General features: G+C 48.8%; 1 protein-coding gene across 1 annotated transcript in view; it reads left to right on the forward strand.

Annotated features, from left to right (window-relative positions):
• The window catches only part of LOC120392760 (NACHT, LRR and PYD domains-containing protein 3-like), a 57,617-nt gene that overhangs the window by 37,631 nt on the left and 6,007 nt on the right, over positions 1-13,979 (forward strand). The window contains exons 8-11 of the mRNA XM_039517496.1: positions 4,314-4,487; positions 8,800-8,970; positions 10,628-10,798; positions 13,211-13,381. Coding sequence (XP_039373430.1) covers positions 4,314-4,487; positions 8,800-8,970; positions 10,628-10,798; positions 13,211-13,381 — 687 coding nt within the window. The remainder of the gene's footprint in view (positions 1-4,313; positions 4,488-8,799; positions 8,971-10,627; positions 10,799-13,210; positions 13,382-13,979) is intronic.

The following is a 13,979-nucleotide window of genomic DNA, read 5'->3' on the forward strand; positions in this document are numbered from 1 at the left end:
GTGACTGTGATGTCTCACTGGTTCTTCTAGTCCTTGGCTGCTGGGCTAGGGCATCAGTGCTTTGTGAGTCTAACTGAATCAATGAGTTCTCTAGGATGGATCATGATGATAAGACCTTCTTGTCTGGAAATTAATTAATTAATAGGCAGAAGATTAAAAGCAAACACAAGGAAGTATTTTTTCACACAACGCACAGTCAACTTGTGGAACTCTTGGCCAGAGAATGTTGTGAAGACTGAGACTAGAACAGAGTTAAAAAAAAGAACTAGATAAATTCATGGAGAACAGGTCCATCAATGGCTATTAGATGGGAATGGGTGACAAGGGTTGGATCACTTGATGATTACCTGTTCTGTTCATTCCCTCTGGGGCACCTGGCATTGGCCACTGTTGGAAGACAGGCTACTGGGCTAGATGGAGATTTGCTCTGACCCAGTATGGCTGTTCTTATGTTCTTTCTCTTTTGGAGGTGGTAATCTGACTGGCATCGAGGAGTGATCCACGTTCATTATAAAGGTCAGGATGTGACCGGCTGTGTCTGTGATAATCCAAAGGAGAACAGGGCAAATAGAAAGTTTTGTGCATTGGATCAGGTGTATTGTCAGTGAGAATTGTTAAGCCTCCAAGAATGAGGAGCCTCAGGAACTGCGTCACCATGTCAGTCAATGTCTCTGTCCAGAAAACTTGAGCTCTCTGTAGGTAATAGATCTGTGCTATTGGGATGTCTTATTGCGCTTGTCTTTAGTCTCTCAGATTAAGTAGATGCACTCAAAGGATTTTGTTACAAAGGAGCTTCTTTTGCATTTGAAGCTGGGTTGCAATAAAATTGGGTTTCTGCCCTGGGAACTGCCTAGTCTGGGTCTGTAGGGCACAGTGTCAGCTGGAAGTCATGAAATGATCCAGGTCCCAGGCTGCAGTGTCAGATAGCCAGGCTCTGGGGATGCAGACCAGGTCAGGGATTATTATTAATTATTATTATATATATATTTATTATAAGGATCTAATTGAAGCTGATAAACATCTTTTAAGCCACTAACCTTGCTTTAATCAACACGAGCTTTGATCCTGAGGTGTGCCTGTGTCTGTAGTAATTTTGTGTGCTGTGGCTGAAACTCAGTTGCACTGGATTGGTGGCTGGTGCCTAGAGTAATGCTTTCCAGAGGCTGGCTTGTATTTCTTGTGTGTCTTCCATGTAAATCTTGGATTGGGGTGGGAAAGTCTCATATTCATGAGAGACTTCCACAGTCTTTTGCCCACACGAAGGCTACGTCTGCACTCAGAGCTGGGAGTGCGATTCCCAGAGTGACTAGACACACTTGCACTAGCTCTCATCGACCCAGCGTGCTAAATATAGTGATGTAGCTACGGTAGCGCGAGCAGTGGCATGAGCTAGCTGTTCCAAGTATGTATCCATGAGGGGGGTTGCAGGAATTTGCCTCCCCACAGCTCTTCATAGCCTTTGCATTTTTGCTTGGGTAACTCCGGGCCCTGGGTAGTCAGCTTCCTGAATTTCCCAGACAAAGTTCCTCAAATCAGACACTGTGCTTGGACCCCTCATCACTATCCCTAGTATCTATTCATTGATAAGTAGCTCTCTGCCCTAGAAGTCTTAGGCTTTGTCTGCAGTTGGAGCTGGGAGCTCACATACACACATTCATGCTAGCTCTGATCTTTGCTAGTGCACTAAAAATAGTAGCGTAGCTGTGGTAGCACAGGCAGCAGTGATCAGTGGCATGAACTAGCCACCGCCACCCAGACATCTTGACATCTGGTGTTCATCTGGACTTCTGTGCTAGGATAATTTGCTAGTGCATCCGGTAATGTACTGCGAAAACAGATGTGCATCAAAACCACAGGACCCTTAAATATATATGATTATTTCAGGTAGCTGCAAGCATGAAGTATTCTAAAACCTAGCATCAACACTGGGGAAAAACTTGTGGAGGCAGTGCTAGCAATTCTATAATTAAGTTTGCATTCAGATTTGCAATTAAAGGAGGACTGAAAACCCATTATTTTACAGTAAAGATTTTGAGGTAAACAAAAATCAGGTTATTCCTCTAATCTCCGGACAGATGACTCCCATACCCACCTACCATTCCTAACCAAGCTACAGAGACCCCATTGTCCTATGGAGTCATGTTGTCTGATATATATGTAACCCTTCTGCCCATCTGAGTTGGCAGCAACAAGGGCCTGGTTCAGTATCCAGGGGTTCCGTTTCAATAACATAGTGCAAAACTGGCTTGAGCCCCCACCCAGTGACCTGGGACAATTACACACCACCCCCCGGGTGCCTCTAAGAGGCAATACTTCCTCTCTCACAAGCACAGAGTCTGAGTGTAGAAAAATCCTTTTAATAAAGGAGGGAAACAATGCGGCATTATGTTGGGGAAACACCACAAACAGGATTCATAACACAAACCATGAGCAACAGACCCACCCTCAAGTAAGTTTGGCAGTGTCCTTTTCCCCTGAGGGTCTTAAGTCCAGCAACCCGAAAAATCACCCAAAGTCCCACACCCCAAAAGTCTCTGTCCCTGGTCAGTGCAGCCCCAGAGTTCAAAAATTTATCTGCAGAGTTTTACCTCCCAGCCTGGGTGGAAATGGGGGGGGGGGTGCAGGGGGTGTTAAGGGGCACCTTACATGATCTGAGGCTGACTGCCCCGCCTTTCCGTGGGGTTCTGTTGCAGCCTTCACCGCAAGCCGTTCCACCAGCCGCTTCGCTCCAACAGCCATCCCACCAGCCGCTCCACCTGTCCCATGAAATGCTCCACTCGACACTCCACTCCACCAGGTGTCCTGCAAACTGCTCTGCGCCATCAGCCACTCAGCAATATATTTTCAGCCCCTCCTCCCAACAACACTCAGTAATTTTAGCTCTTCAGTGACTTCAGCTTGTAGTAGGGGAACCTCTGTGCTGGTGCACCATTGGCCCAAAGTGAATTCAGCTCAGCAGCTTGTAACCAGATTTCTAATAAAATCAAAATTAGCTCTTATATAATTTAGATGATATTTTTACTTCAAGGTCCAAGAGACACAGACAAGGTTTTCATCTGAAGTCCAAAAGACCAAAACCATCAAGACACTTGATCACAGCCTTGGATGGCTATGAGACTACTTACCCTTGAGCAGAGGGTTGGGGTTGCCCAGCCTGCCCCCCCCCCCTCAATTCACTGTTTTGGAACCCATGTCCCTTGTCTAGCGAATGCTACTTAGTTGATGGTCAGTCCCTTTGTCATAAAATAGTTCCACTGTCATTGATTCATATAGTCAGGGTAATAACAGTTTATTCTTCCTGCCCCAATAACAGAGAAACTGGGGATCCCACAGCAGCTAAAGTGACCATTTGGGCAGCTGTGGGCTCATGTTAGGCGGGGTGGGTGTGCCTATGCAAACAAGATCAGCCCCTGAAGTTCTTTTGCACAACTCGCCAGAATTCACCACCAGATGTCAGGGTAGAGCTCATCCTGACTCTGCTTACATATAATATTGTTGCCATCATATGACTTTATCACAAATTTTTATATTTGATGGTTTTTCTTAAAGTCACAGCTGCTGGAATCATGTGAATCAGTGAGCCCCTCGCTTTTTAAAAATGAAAGCTAAGTTTCTAGCCCTTGTGGTTGCAGAGAGAGCCTGAAAACCAGTCTCAAAAACCAGAAGACAAAGAAAAAGAACCAAAAATGTATTTGTAAAAAAAATCCCATGAATTTTAAGCTAATAGTGTGATTTTTTTGGAGCTTGACTCATGATTTTGGAACTTTTGGGGTTGGCCACATGCCATGAGTGCGTATTTTACTGCAACATTTTGGCATCAGACTTAATATAAAATAATGTAACAGAGTTCCACTAGGTCAACCCTTTACTATTTTTAGTTTTTCTCTACTTGAAAGTTTTCTTCTCTCCTTTTCTCTCTGACTCTTTTTTCCTCATTGTTTTGTAGTGTCTGTTTTTATCCTCCAATTAACCTCTCTTCTGACCTTTTTACCACCCTCTAAACTTCTGCCTCCATCTTCCCCATTTTCCTCCTGCTAACCCTCTCCTAGAGCCTTCCTAGAAACACCCCTCTCCCTCTCCCTCTCTCCATCTTTATAGTGCAAGCAGTGGGGCTAATATAGGATGTCACACTCAAACCTGGTTCTCATTGGTCAAGGGATGGGGCTTAGGACAGAGTCTAGGGCTGGATTCTGGCTCATTCCCCATTCTGATTGGTCAGGGAAAGGAGATGCTGGGTTGGGCCACCTGCCAATTGCTGTGATGAGCCTTGTTCACTCTCTGATGTATCTGCCCTGCATTTGTCTCTCCTGCAGGTTGAGATTTTGTGGTCTCATAGGCACTTGCTGTGGGGATCTCTCCGCAGTTCTCAGCACCAGACAGAGCCTGACAGAGCTGGACCTCAGTTATAATTTTTCTCTGGGAGATGATGGAGTTCAGCTGCTGTGTGAGGGACTGAAACATCCAAATTGCAAATTACAGATACTAGGGTAAGTAATATTTGGTGTCCTCTGTGTGTTTTCAAGTGACCTCTATGTAAAGCACTTTACAGGAGCTATAGCTGGTGTCTGGTGTCTGCCCCTTGTAGGTATAAAGAAGAGCTGAGAGTTCAATGTCTCTCCAGTACCATTGTCAATGGCTCACAACATGCACCCAGCTTGCCCTGTTTGGAAAATGGAAATATTAAGCAAAGGTGGGCCCACAGTAGACAGCTGGGGAAATATTTCAATTTTTTTAAACCAATTCTTTAATATTGGGCTTTAAAAAAAGAGAGAGAGAGGGAGCACTCTCTTACCCTTCCACTAACAGCCCATTTTACATATAACTTTAATGACTTTGACATCTTTATATATTAACTTTAAAACTTGTGACACTTTTCTGCACAAATTTTGAAGCCTTCCACATTGGATGGTGAGCTCTCTTGAAAATCTGCCCCAAAAGCAACAGCAAAGTGAATGTCAAAATCAGCTACCTTTTACTGCAGCTGCTGTCTATCATTGGAGGTTTGGGGTTAGAGCCACAAACCCCTAATCCAGGGACCCCCATTCTCTCCCCAGAACATCAGACTCATGGATGGAGGGATGAGATGCTTCTGTCCCCATCTTTCCCCACCAGCCCCCAAGCAGGGCTTCAAAACTCTGCCTGTCAGTATGTAGGTGGACAGGACTCATCTCAAAGCTCTTTGTTTTTTCTCCACCATCAGTGACGACTGGCCTCTCCTCCGCCACAGCCCTGCAGAGAGTGATGGTGGCACCTCTCCCTGGTGGCAACTGCCCCATCTCTCCCTCACAGCTCGGAGGAGGGTGGGGAACGAGTAACTCACTGAGAGTGATATGGGGGGGAGCGGGAGGGAAGATACACAACTGAAGTGTGTCTGCTTCACTGCTGTGCTGCTCTGACAGATCTGCTGGAATAGTCCATGGAATAGTCTCCCCCCGGAAGGGGTGGAAGCTCCATGACTTGGGCCATCATCACAGTAGACTAGACAACTCACGGGGAAATACACTGTAGGGAGCAGGGCACAAGGTGAAATAATGGCCTTGTGAACCTGGTGCAGTGCCCACCCCCCACCAGCTTTGGATCTAATGTGCTGCAGAGAAGGGATCTCTGGAGACTGTGTTAGTGACAGATCACTCCTACATCACCACCCACCACACTCTGATTGACAGCTGCCTCAGAAGGAGGCAGCTTGTGTCACTCACTAGCAGGGCCGGTGCAAGGATGTTTCGCGCCCTAGGCAAAACTTCCACCTTGCGCCTCCCCGTCCCTGAGCCCCTCCCCTGAGGCACCCGTCCCTCCCCGCCCCCCCAGGGCAGCTCCCCTCCTCCGCCCTGAGGAGCCCCCCCTGCGACAGCTCCCCACCCTCCGCCCTGAGCCGCAAGCCTGGGAGGTGGGAGAAGTGAAGCAGCCATGGCGTGCTCGGGGAGGAGGCAGGGCAGGGGTGAGCTGGGGCGGGGAGTTCCCTTGCGTGCTGCCCCCCCCTTACTTGCTGCAGGTGGCTCTCCCTGCGCTCCTGCCCCAGCTCCCTCCGCCTAAATGCCGATGGCAACCAGGGAGACTGAAGATCTGGCCGCCACGGTTGCTGCCGAAGAAAATGCCGCCCCCCAAATCCTAGTGCCCTAGCGGTCGCCTAAATGGTTGCACTGGCCCTGCTTACTAGGTTGGGGTATCTGCACCCAGCTCCTTTGATGCCATCATGGCAGGTCAGTGAGCTTCTGCATTGGAAAAGGAGAAAGTGAGCGTGTCAGTGAAATAAACAGGGTCATAGTAGGGTTTGTTTAAGGCCAGAGCTATTTGGTTACTTGTAGCTGCAGCCACATACTGGCCACAGCCTGTGAGAGAAAACAAAGCGCAGGGGCAGGATTCTTGGTCAGACCTTCTGGGACAGACACAATAGCTTGCAAGGCGGCTGCCCAAACCCCTGGTCAGGAGGAAGAGGGATGTGGGTCTCTGCCCAGACAGAGGTGACAGCAACAGGAGAGTAGCTGAGAACTTTTGGTGTTAGCCCCGGATGTGAAGGCAGCTTCTCCTCTTGTCCTGGGATGTAGGAGCTTGCAAAAGTTGACAGCTTCCTTGTCAAGAGCCGAACTGAACCGCTTTCAGGTTTTCAATGTTGCCTTAGTCAAGAGGGTTCTAGAATAGGTGACCACCCCGCAGAACTTCATCCATGTACATCTCCCAGCTGCTGTCGCACTAGGCACAGTGAGTGACCTGGCAGTCACATGACCCAACAACAGTGGCAAAAAGTATGGAGAAGTCAGCTTCAGCCTCTCTGTTTGGAGAGACTGCAGGACCCTAGGCTTTCTGGGTCCTCGGCTCAATAACCAGCTCTCCTGGTCTGTCCAGGTTCCCATCCAGTCTCTTCTCAGGCATCTGGGAAGCCAGGCAGCCCTGGAGCCAGGAAGGCAGCTAGGGAATCATTTTGGTTCTCCCCAAATGGAATTTTTCTGGAAGTCCTTTCCCATAAAATACTTTGAATTTTTGTCCCAATTTGGGGCAGAACATTTTCAAAAATGCAAATTTTTTTTGTGGGAAGAGATTTCCATTTTCAGGCAACTTCTCATCCAGGTCCAGGTGGCCTGTGGGGAGGGAGGAAAGAGAAGCAGGAAAAGGAAGGGTGCTGCTGCCAAAACCAAAGAGTGTGCGGCCCAGCTCCCTCCGCGCAGGGCAGAGCTGCTGGGAGAAGGAGTTTGCTGTGGCACAGAGGGAGCAGACTGGGTCCATGTGTGATGCAGTTTTGGGACTTACCCTGTGGGACGACTGGGAGCAGAAGAGTCTTTGTCAAAGCTTCAGAGCTCCAAGGAGCCATGGCTGGGCAGGCAGAGCAGAGCAGCACTTGACAGGTGGGAACCAAGAACACAGGCCCCTTTGTGCTGGAGTTAGGGAGGGTGGAAATGGATCTGCTGGGACCCTATACACACCATTAACCCCACTTCAAATATCCCTGCTCCCCGTTTCCTGGCCTCTCTCTCCCTCCCCCCAAACCTTCCTACATTTGTTGTCATTAAGCCAGGATACTCCACAAACTACATCTTTGTCTAGAAATGATTACGGCTGGGTGAGTGGGGCACCTGCTCAACACAAATCCTTAAAAGCAAGGAAATGACAACTCCCAGGACACCGGTAACTGTATCCCAGTGTCCACTCAGCACATATCCACTGACTGCAACACACCACATCATCACAGGGAACTGCCTGCTATCTGAATGTCAAATAGTATCCAACCTTCTACTGCTGTATGGTTAATAGCTGTGTGACCCACTGGAAACTCCCTCTCTACAGGCTGGTCCATGCATAGGATAAATAGTTACTACGCCATCTCAGGTGGTAGCAGTCTGTTCTGTGTACTTGAAAGTCTCTGATCCAAACCTGGCTGCTGCCCTGTGCAAGGGTCCTTTGGCTACCATTGGACTAAGGTCTTGGTTTTTTCTAGTTTTCTTCTTAAACAACTAGTTTATTTAATTCACCCAGGGAAGAAACAGCCTTAAAAACAGACATTTAGTTAAAAATCATTAATCTGCTCAGTCACGGTGCTGTGTAAAGCAAGACCCAGGTGTTCCACATTCCAGTCACTGTCACACATTTCTATTGTGTCTGTCACTCACGGGCAGGTTGGGGGCTGAGAGGTTAGGGGATTCCAGTTGTGCTAGACAGAGGCTGTAATGGGGAAAAGGTGCTGTATCCTCAACACTGTGGGGGGTTGGTTGGTTATGAGAACGATCAGGTAGTTTGTCTTCTGGGATTAAGGGTGTCTATTCTTACAAGGGACGGGTAATGGATGCTCATGGCCCTGGGGAACACTTGGGGGCTGGAGAGCTTATTCTGGCTCCATCTGCTTAAACCAGAAGGGATCCAGAGCACTAGCAATGAAAATGTTTGAACTATTTTCCAGCCACGACCTTCCCCCTCCCAACCCACTAAAAGTGACCCCACAACCTACCCCCTCCCTTCACTTCAACTGACCAGTCACTTGTGGAGTGCTGCGTAACCGACATAATGGGCCAGACTGTGCTCTCAGCTGCTCTGTATTTGCAAGTCTGCCTTTATTGACTGCAAGGGATGCTCCAGAGTTACACCAACATGAACGAGAGCTAAACCCTGCCTGACAGGCGTGCATGGAAGAAATCCACACTAACGGCCTTCTGTGTTTTTATTCCCCCTGGCCTCTTCCCACAGCGCTGTCGTCTCTCCCTGCACTCCCACAATAACAAATCTTTCTAGACTCACACAGACATCTGTGAGGGGAACACAGTGCATGGGTCAGAAATGAATCGTTTTCCATTCTCTCTTCATTTCATGCAGGTTGGAGGGGTGCAGACTCTCAGCTGTATGTTGTGGGTTCCTCTCCTCTGCTCTCAGCACCAGCCAGGCCCTGACAGAGCTGAACCTTTGGGGGGCGAAGCTGGGAGATTCAGGTGTGCAGGTGTTGTGTGAGGGACTGAGACATCCCAACTGCAAACTGCAGAAAATACTGTAAGTACCGGCTGGTCTCCTCCCGTTTGTGCCTGCTAGCATGGTCGCTCTGGCTGCTGGGTTACCAAACTGTAATGCTTGTGCTCCCACCAGCCCCAGGCCCTGCACCTTCCACTCCATAGAAATATACGGCTGAAAGGGACCTCGAGAGGTCATCGAGTTCATCCCACAGTGCAGAGGCAGAATTAAGTAAACGTAGTCCATCCCTGACAGGTGTTTGTCTCACCTGTTCTTAAAAACCTCCAAGGACAGGGATTCCACAGTCTCCCTAGGTAACTTGTTCCAGGACTTTACTCTCCTTATAGTTTGAAAGTGTTTCCTAATATCCAACCTAAATCCCCCTTGCTGCTGATTCAGCTGATTACTTCTTGTCCTACCCTTGGTGGACATGGAGAACAATGGATCACCGTTCTCTTTATAACAACTTTTCACATAGTTGAAGACTGTTATCATGTTGCCCCTCAGCCTTGTCTTTTGTAGACTTTTGTTGCCCAAGTCTTTCACCCTTTTCTTGTGGAGCTTGTTTTCTAAACCTCTTTTCACTTTTGTTGCTCTCATCTGGACTCTCTAATTCGTCAACATCTTTCTTGAACTGTGATGCCCCAAACTGGACACAGTTCTCCAGCTGAGGCCTCACTGGTGATGGGTAGAGTGGGACAATCACCTCCCATGCCCTACTTACGACTCTCCTGCTAATACACCCTACAGTGATATTAGCTTTTTTTCAAAAATACATCACACTGTTTACTCATATTCCCCAGATCCTGTTCTGCAGTACTGCCGCCTAGCCAGTTATTCCCCATTTTGAAGTTGTGAATTTGATATTTTTCCTTGCTAACTGCAGAACATTGCATGTCTCTGTCTAATATTATCAATTTCAGACCTATTTTCCAATTAATCAAGATCATTTTGAATTCTAATTCTGTCTTCTAAAATTGTTTGTAACCTCTCCCAGCTTGGTGCCATCTGCAGATGTTATAAGTGTACTTGCTACTCCATCATTCAAGCTGTTAATGAAAATATTGAGCAGTACTGGACCCAGGACAGACCCTTGCAAGACCCCACGTGATATATCCTCCCAGGGGTAGTTTCAGGCCAAATTGCAGGGCCAGCATAGCTCTGAAGACTCAGCTGCAACAGCAAATTTTCTATTGAGAGTCGGGAAGAGGCAGAGTGAGCAGCAGGTGTATGGGGTGGTACCATGGTCCTAGCACTGTACGGCAGCAAGACTCTGGTAATCAGGAAGGATATTTCAGCAGAAGCAAATCTCAATCAGCAAAGCAAAACAACTTAAACACATCAAATCATAAACCACCCCAGCCTGAGGCTCGCTCAGCCTGGATTTGCAGCCATCTCAACCCACAGCCATTCTGCACCCACTGGCTCCCCAACAGCTGTTTTTATAGCCCTTTCCCTGAGCACCTGTGCAAGGACAGATTGAAGGAAGCCAGAATTAACCCCTTACTCGCTGAGGACCTGGGATGTCCCTAGCCCCTAAGAATTTGGCTAGTGGCACATGTGGCAGGAGCCATCCTTCCCTCCCTCCAGAATGGAAATGAAACCCTCTCCAGACAGACACCGATACCAGTGAGGGAACCACAGCCAACAGGGAGGAAACAAGTGATCACTTCCCTCTCTGTGTATTTGTCTCTTGTAGGTTGGGGAGTTGCAGCCTCACAGCTGCTTGCTGTGGGGATCTCTCCACTATTCTCAGCACCAGCCAGAGCCTGACAGAGCTGGAACTGGCGGATAACAAACTGGGGGATTCAGGCGTGCGGCTGCTGTGTGAGGGACTGAAACACCCAGACTGCAAACTGCAGAAACTAGTGTAAGTAACAGCTGGTTTCCTGCAGTCTGTGCTTATTAACAGTGACCTGAGCTTTGTCTACTGGAACATCCGTACTCCTGGCAGCTGTGGGAAACTGTTTTCCATCCTGTGAAAACTCAGTATTTCCCCCCATTCTGCATTGTGATGAAACAAACACCTTCTTAGAGAGAGAGAAGCTAAACTAGCCAATAGCCCACTGGTTAGGGCACTCACCTGAGGTGTGGGGAGCACAGGTTAAAGTCACTGCTCTGCCTGATTTGGGAGGAGACGAAGCTGGGCCTCACACAGACCAGGTGAATGCCCCAACCACAGGGCTACTGGCTATTCTAGGCTTGCTCTCTCTGTAGTTTTGCCCTGACAGTCCAGCCTGGCTAGGAAAGACCTTCCTGACAGAACTTCCATCAACACCGAGACATTCCCACAAAAAGTGTGTGACTAATCTGCATTTTCTGATGGAAAAACTATTTCACTGAAAAAATCCCAACTGGTTCATCTAATGACCACCCAAAAACACCTACTCTCCTCCTGCGTACAGCTGAGAGACCCCATCACACTGTAGATTTGTCATATTTTACTAGACAGAAGTTGGGTCACACAGAGCCTCTTCACGCCCCATAGAGATTTTCTGTAGATCCTCTGTTTATTTTACTCACTAAGGTTTGGTCCATACTAGAAAGTTAGGTTGACCCAGCTATGTCGCTCAGGGGTGTGAAAAATTCACACACACCCCCGAGAGACTTAGTTAAGCTGACCTAAGCCCCAGTGTAGACAGTGCTAGGTCACTTACTGCGCGTGGAATCCTGCTGGGAGCACATGGCTCCAGGATCTTCTCTGGTTGCCTATTGGTCTCTGGGTGGAGTTTAAGAGGCTAGTTCTGAGCTATAAAGCCCTAAATGGCCTGGAACCAGCCTATCTGAGGAATTGTGTCTGGCACTGGGCCACATTGTCCCAACTGCAGTCAGCACAGGCACCTGAGCTGATCCCCTTTTTGTTATAAAAGAGAAGGGATGGTTGGCCTCTGTGAAGGCTCTGGGACTTGCCCTTCCCCCCCCTACCCCCCCGTCCAAAATACTCCACATTTAGGAACCTTCTGGGCATGCTGCAAAGAGCCTCTGTTTGATGGGGTTTTAGAGAGGGTTGAGGGGTTGGAAGGTGCTTTCTGTAGTTGGATGGATGAGCTCCTATTAGAATAATTAATTTAGTGCTACTCGGGTTTTGGCTGTAGTACTAATTGTGTGCTAGAGGTCTAGAGCAGGGGTGAACAAACTTTTTGGCCCAAGGGCCACATCTGGGAATATAAATTGTATGGCAGCTGTGAATGTTCACAAAATTGGGTTTGGGGTGTAGGAGGGGGTAAGGGCTCTGATTGAGGGTGTGGGCTCTGGGGTGGGGCCAGAAATGAGGAGTTCAGGGTGCAGGAGGGGGCTCCAGGTGGGGAGTGGGGTGCAGCCTCCAGCTGAGGGTGCGGGCTCTGGGGTGGGGCTGGGGATGCAGAGTTTGGGGTATAGGAGGGTGCTCCAGCTTGGGATCGAGGGGTTTGGAGGGCAGGAGGGGGATCAGGGCTGGGGCAGGGGGCTTGAGTGCGGGAAGGGGTGCAGGCTCTGGCTGGGCGTGGGGCCGGGGATGAGGGGTTTAGGGTGCAGGCGGGTGCTCTGGGCTGGGATCAAGGGTTTTAGAGAGCAGAAGGAGGATCAGGGCTGGGGCAGAGGGTTGGGGCATGGGGAGAGGCTCAGGGGTGCAGGCTCCGGGCGGCGCTTACCTCAAATGGCTCCTGGAAACAGTAGCATGTCCCTCCTCCGGCTCCTACACAGGCAAGTACTTCCCCTGCAGCTCCCATTGGAGCATCAGAGGGGGCCATTGGAGTGCGCAGCAGCTGGAGTGGGGCCATGCCACGGCTTCCAGGAACCGCATAGAGTGGCCCCTGAATCTGCTCCCTGGCTGGAGTGCCAGAGCACCGGAGCAGGACAAGCCCCAGACCCCACTCCCCAGTGAGACCTCAAGGGCCGGCTTAAAATGTCCCATGGGCCGTAGTTTGCCCACCCCTGTCTAGAGCCTTATATAGGGGAGAGGGATAGCTCAGTAGTTTGAGCCTTGGCCTGCTAAACCCAGGGTTGTGAATTTAATCCTTGAGGGGATCAGTTAGAGGTCTGGGGCAAAAATCTGCCTAGGGCCTGGTCCTTGTCCTGGTCCTGTTTTGAGCAGGGGGTTGGACTAGATGACTGCCTGAGGTCCCTTCTAACCCTGATATTCTGTAGGGGTATTTCTGTAATTGCTTCTAAAAGTGATTTCTGTATTGCTTCTAAATTAAGAATTAACTTTAGAGTTACACACAGGTATCAAGGAGGGGAAATGCAGAGGATGGGGCATAAACAAGTCATCATTTTGCTCTCTGTATATCTTCATATCCTACAGACTGGGGTATTGTGATCTCACAGTTGCTTGTTGTGGGGATCTGTCCTCTGTTCTCAGCACCAGCCAGACCCTGACAGAGCTCGGCGTAAGGTGGAACAACCTAGGAGATTCAGGAGTGCAGCTGCTGTGTGAAGGATTAAAACATCCAAACTGCAAATTACAGCTTCTGCAGTAAGTACCAGCTGGTTCCCTTTAGTCTGTGCTTGTTGACATGGTGGTGTTGTGAGTTACACTCTATTTATCAAAAACAACAAGGAGTCCGGTGGCACCTTAAAAACTAACAGATTTGTTTGGGCATAAGCTTTTGTGGGTCAAAAACCCACTTCTTCAGATGCATGGAGTGAGAATTACAGATGCAAGGATTATTACACTGACACATGAAGAGAAGGGAGTTACCTCACAAGCAGAGAACCAGTGTTGAGAGGCCCAATTTGATCAGGGTGGATGTAGTCCACTCCCAATAACTAATGAGGAGGTGTCAACTCCAGGAGAGGAAAAGTTGCTTCTGTAGTGAGCCAGCCACTCCCAGTCCCTATTCAAGCACAAATTAATGGTGCTAAATTGCAAATAAATTTTAGTTCTGCAGTTTCCTCTAAGTTATACCAGAGGCTGTTTTGGCCCCCACCTGGCCCAGGATCAGTGCAGTAGGAAGGTGGGTTACAGCCAATATCTTCTCCTTGAAGTCTCTCAGCAGTGCCAGATGTGAACTTGGTGCTGCCAAGGGCAGAATCCAGTGGTTTTTAGCAAACCACAAATGCAGCATATTTTG

Source organism: Mauremys reevesii, unplaced genomic scaffold, assembly GCF_016161935.1.
Source record: "Mauremys reevesii isolate NIE-2019 unplaced genomic scaffold, ASM1616193v1 Contig113, whole genome shotgun sequence".
Classification (NCBI taxonomy): domain Eukaryota; kingdom Metazoa; phylum Chordata; order Testudines; family Geoemydidae; genus Mauremys; species Mauremys reevesii.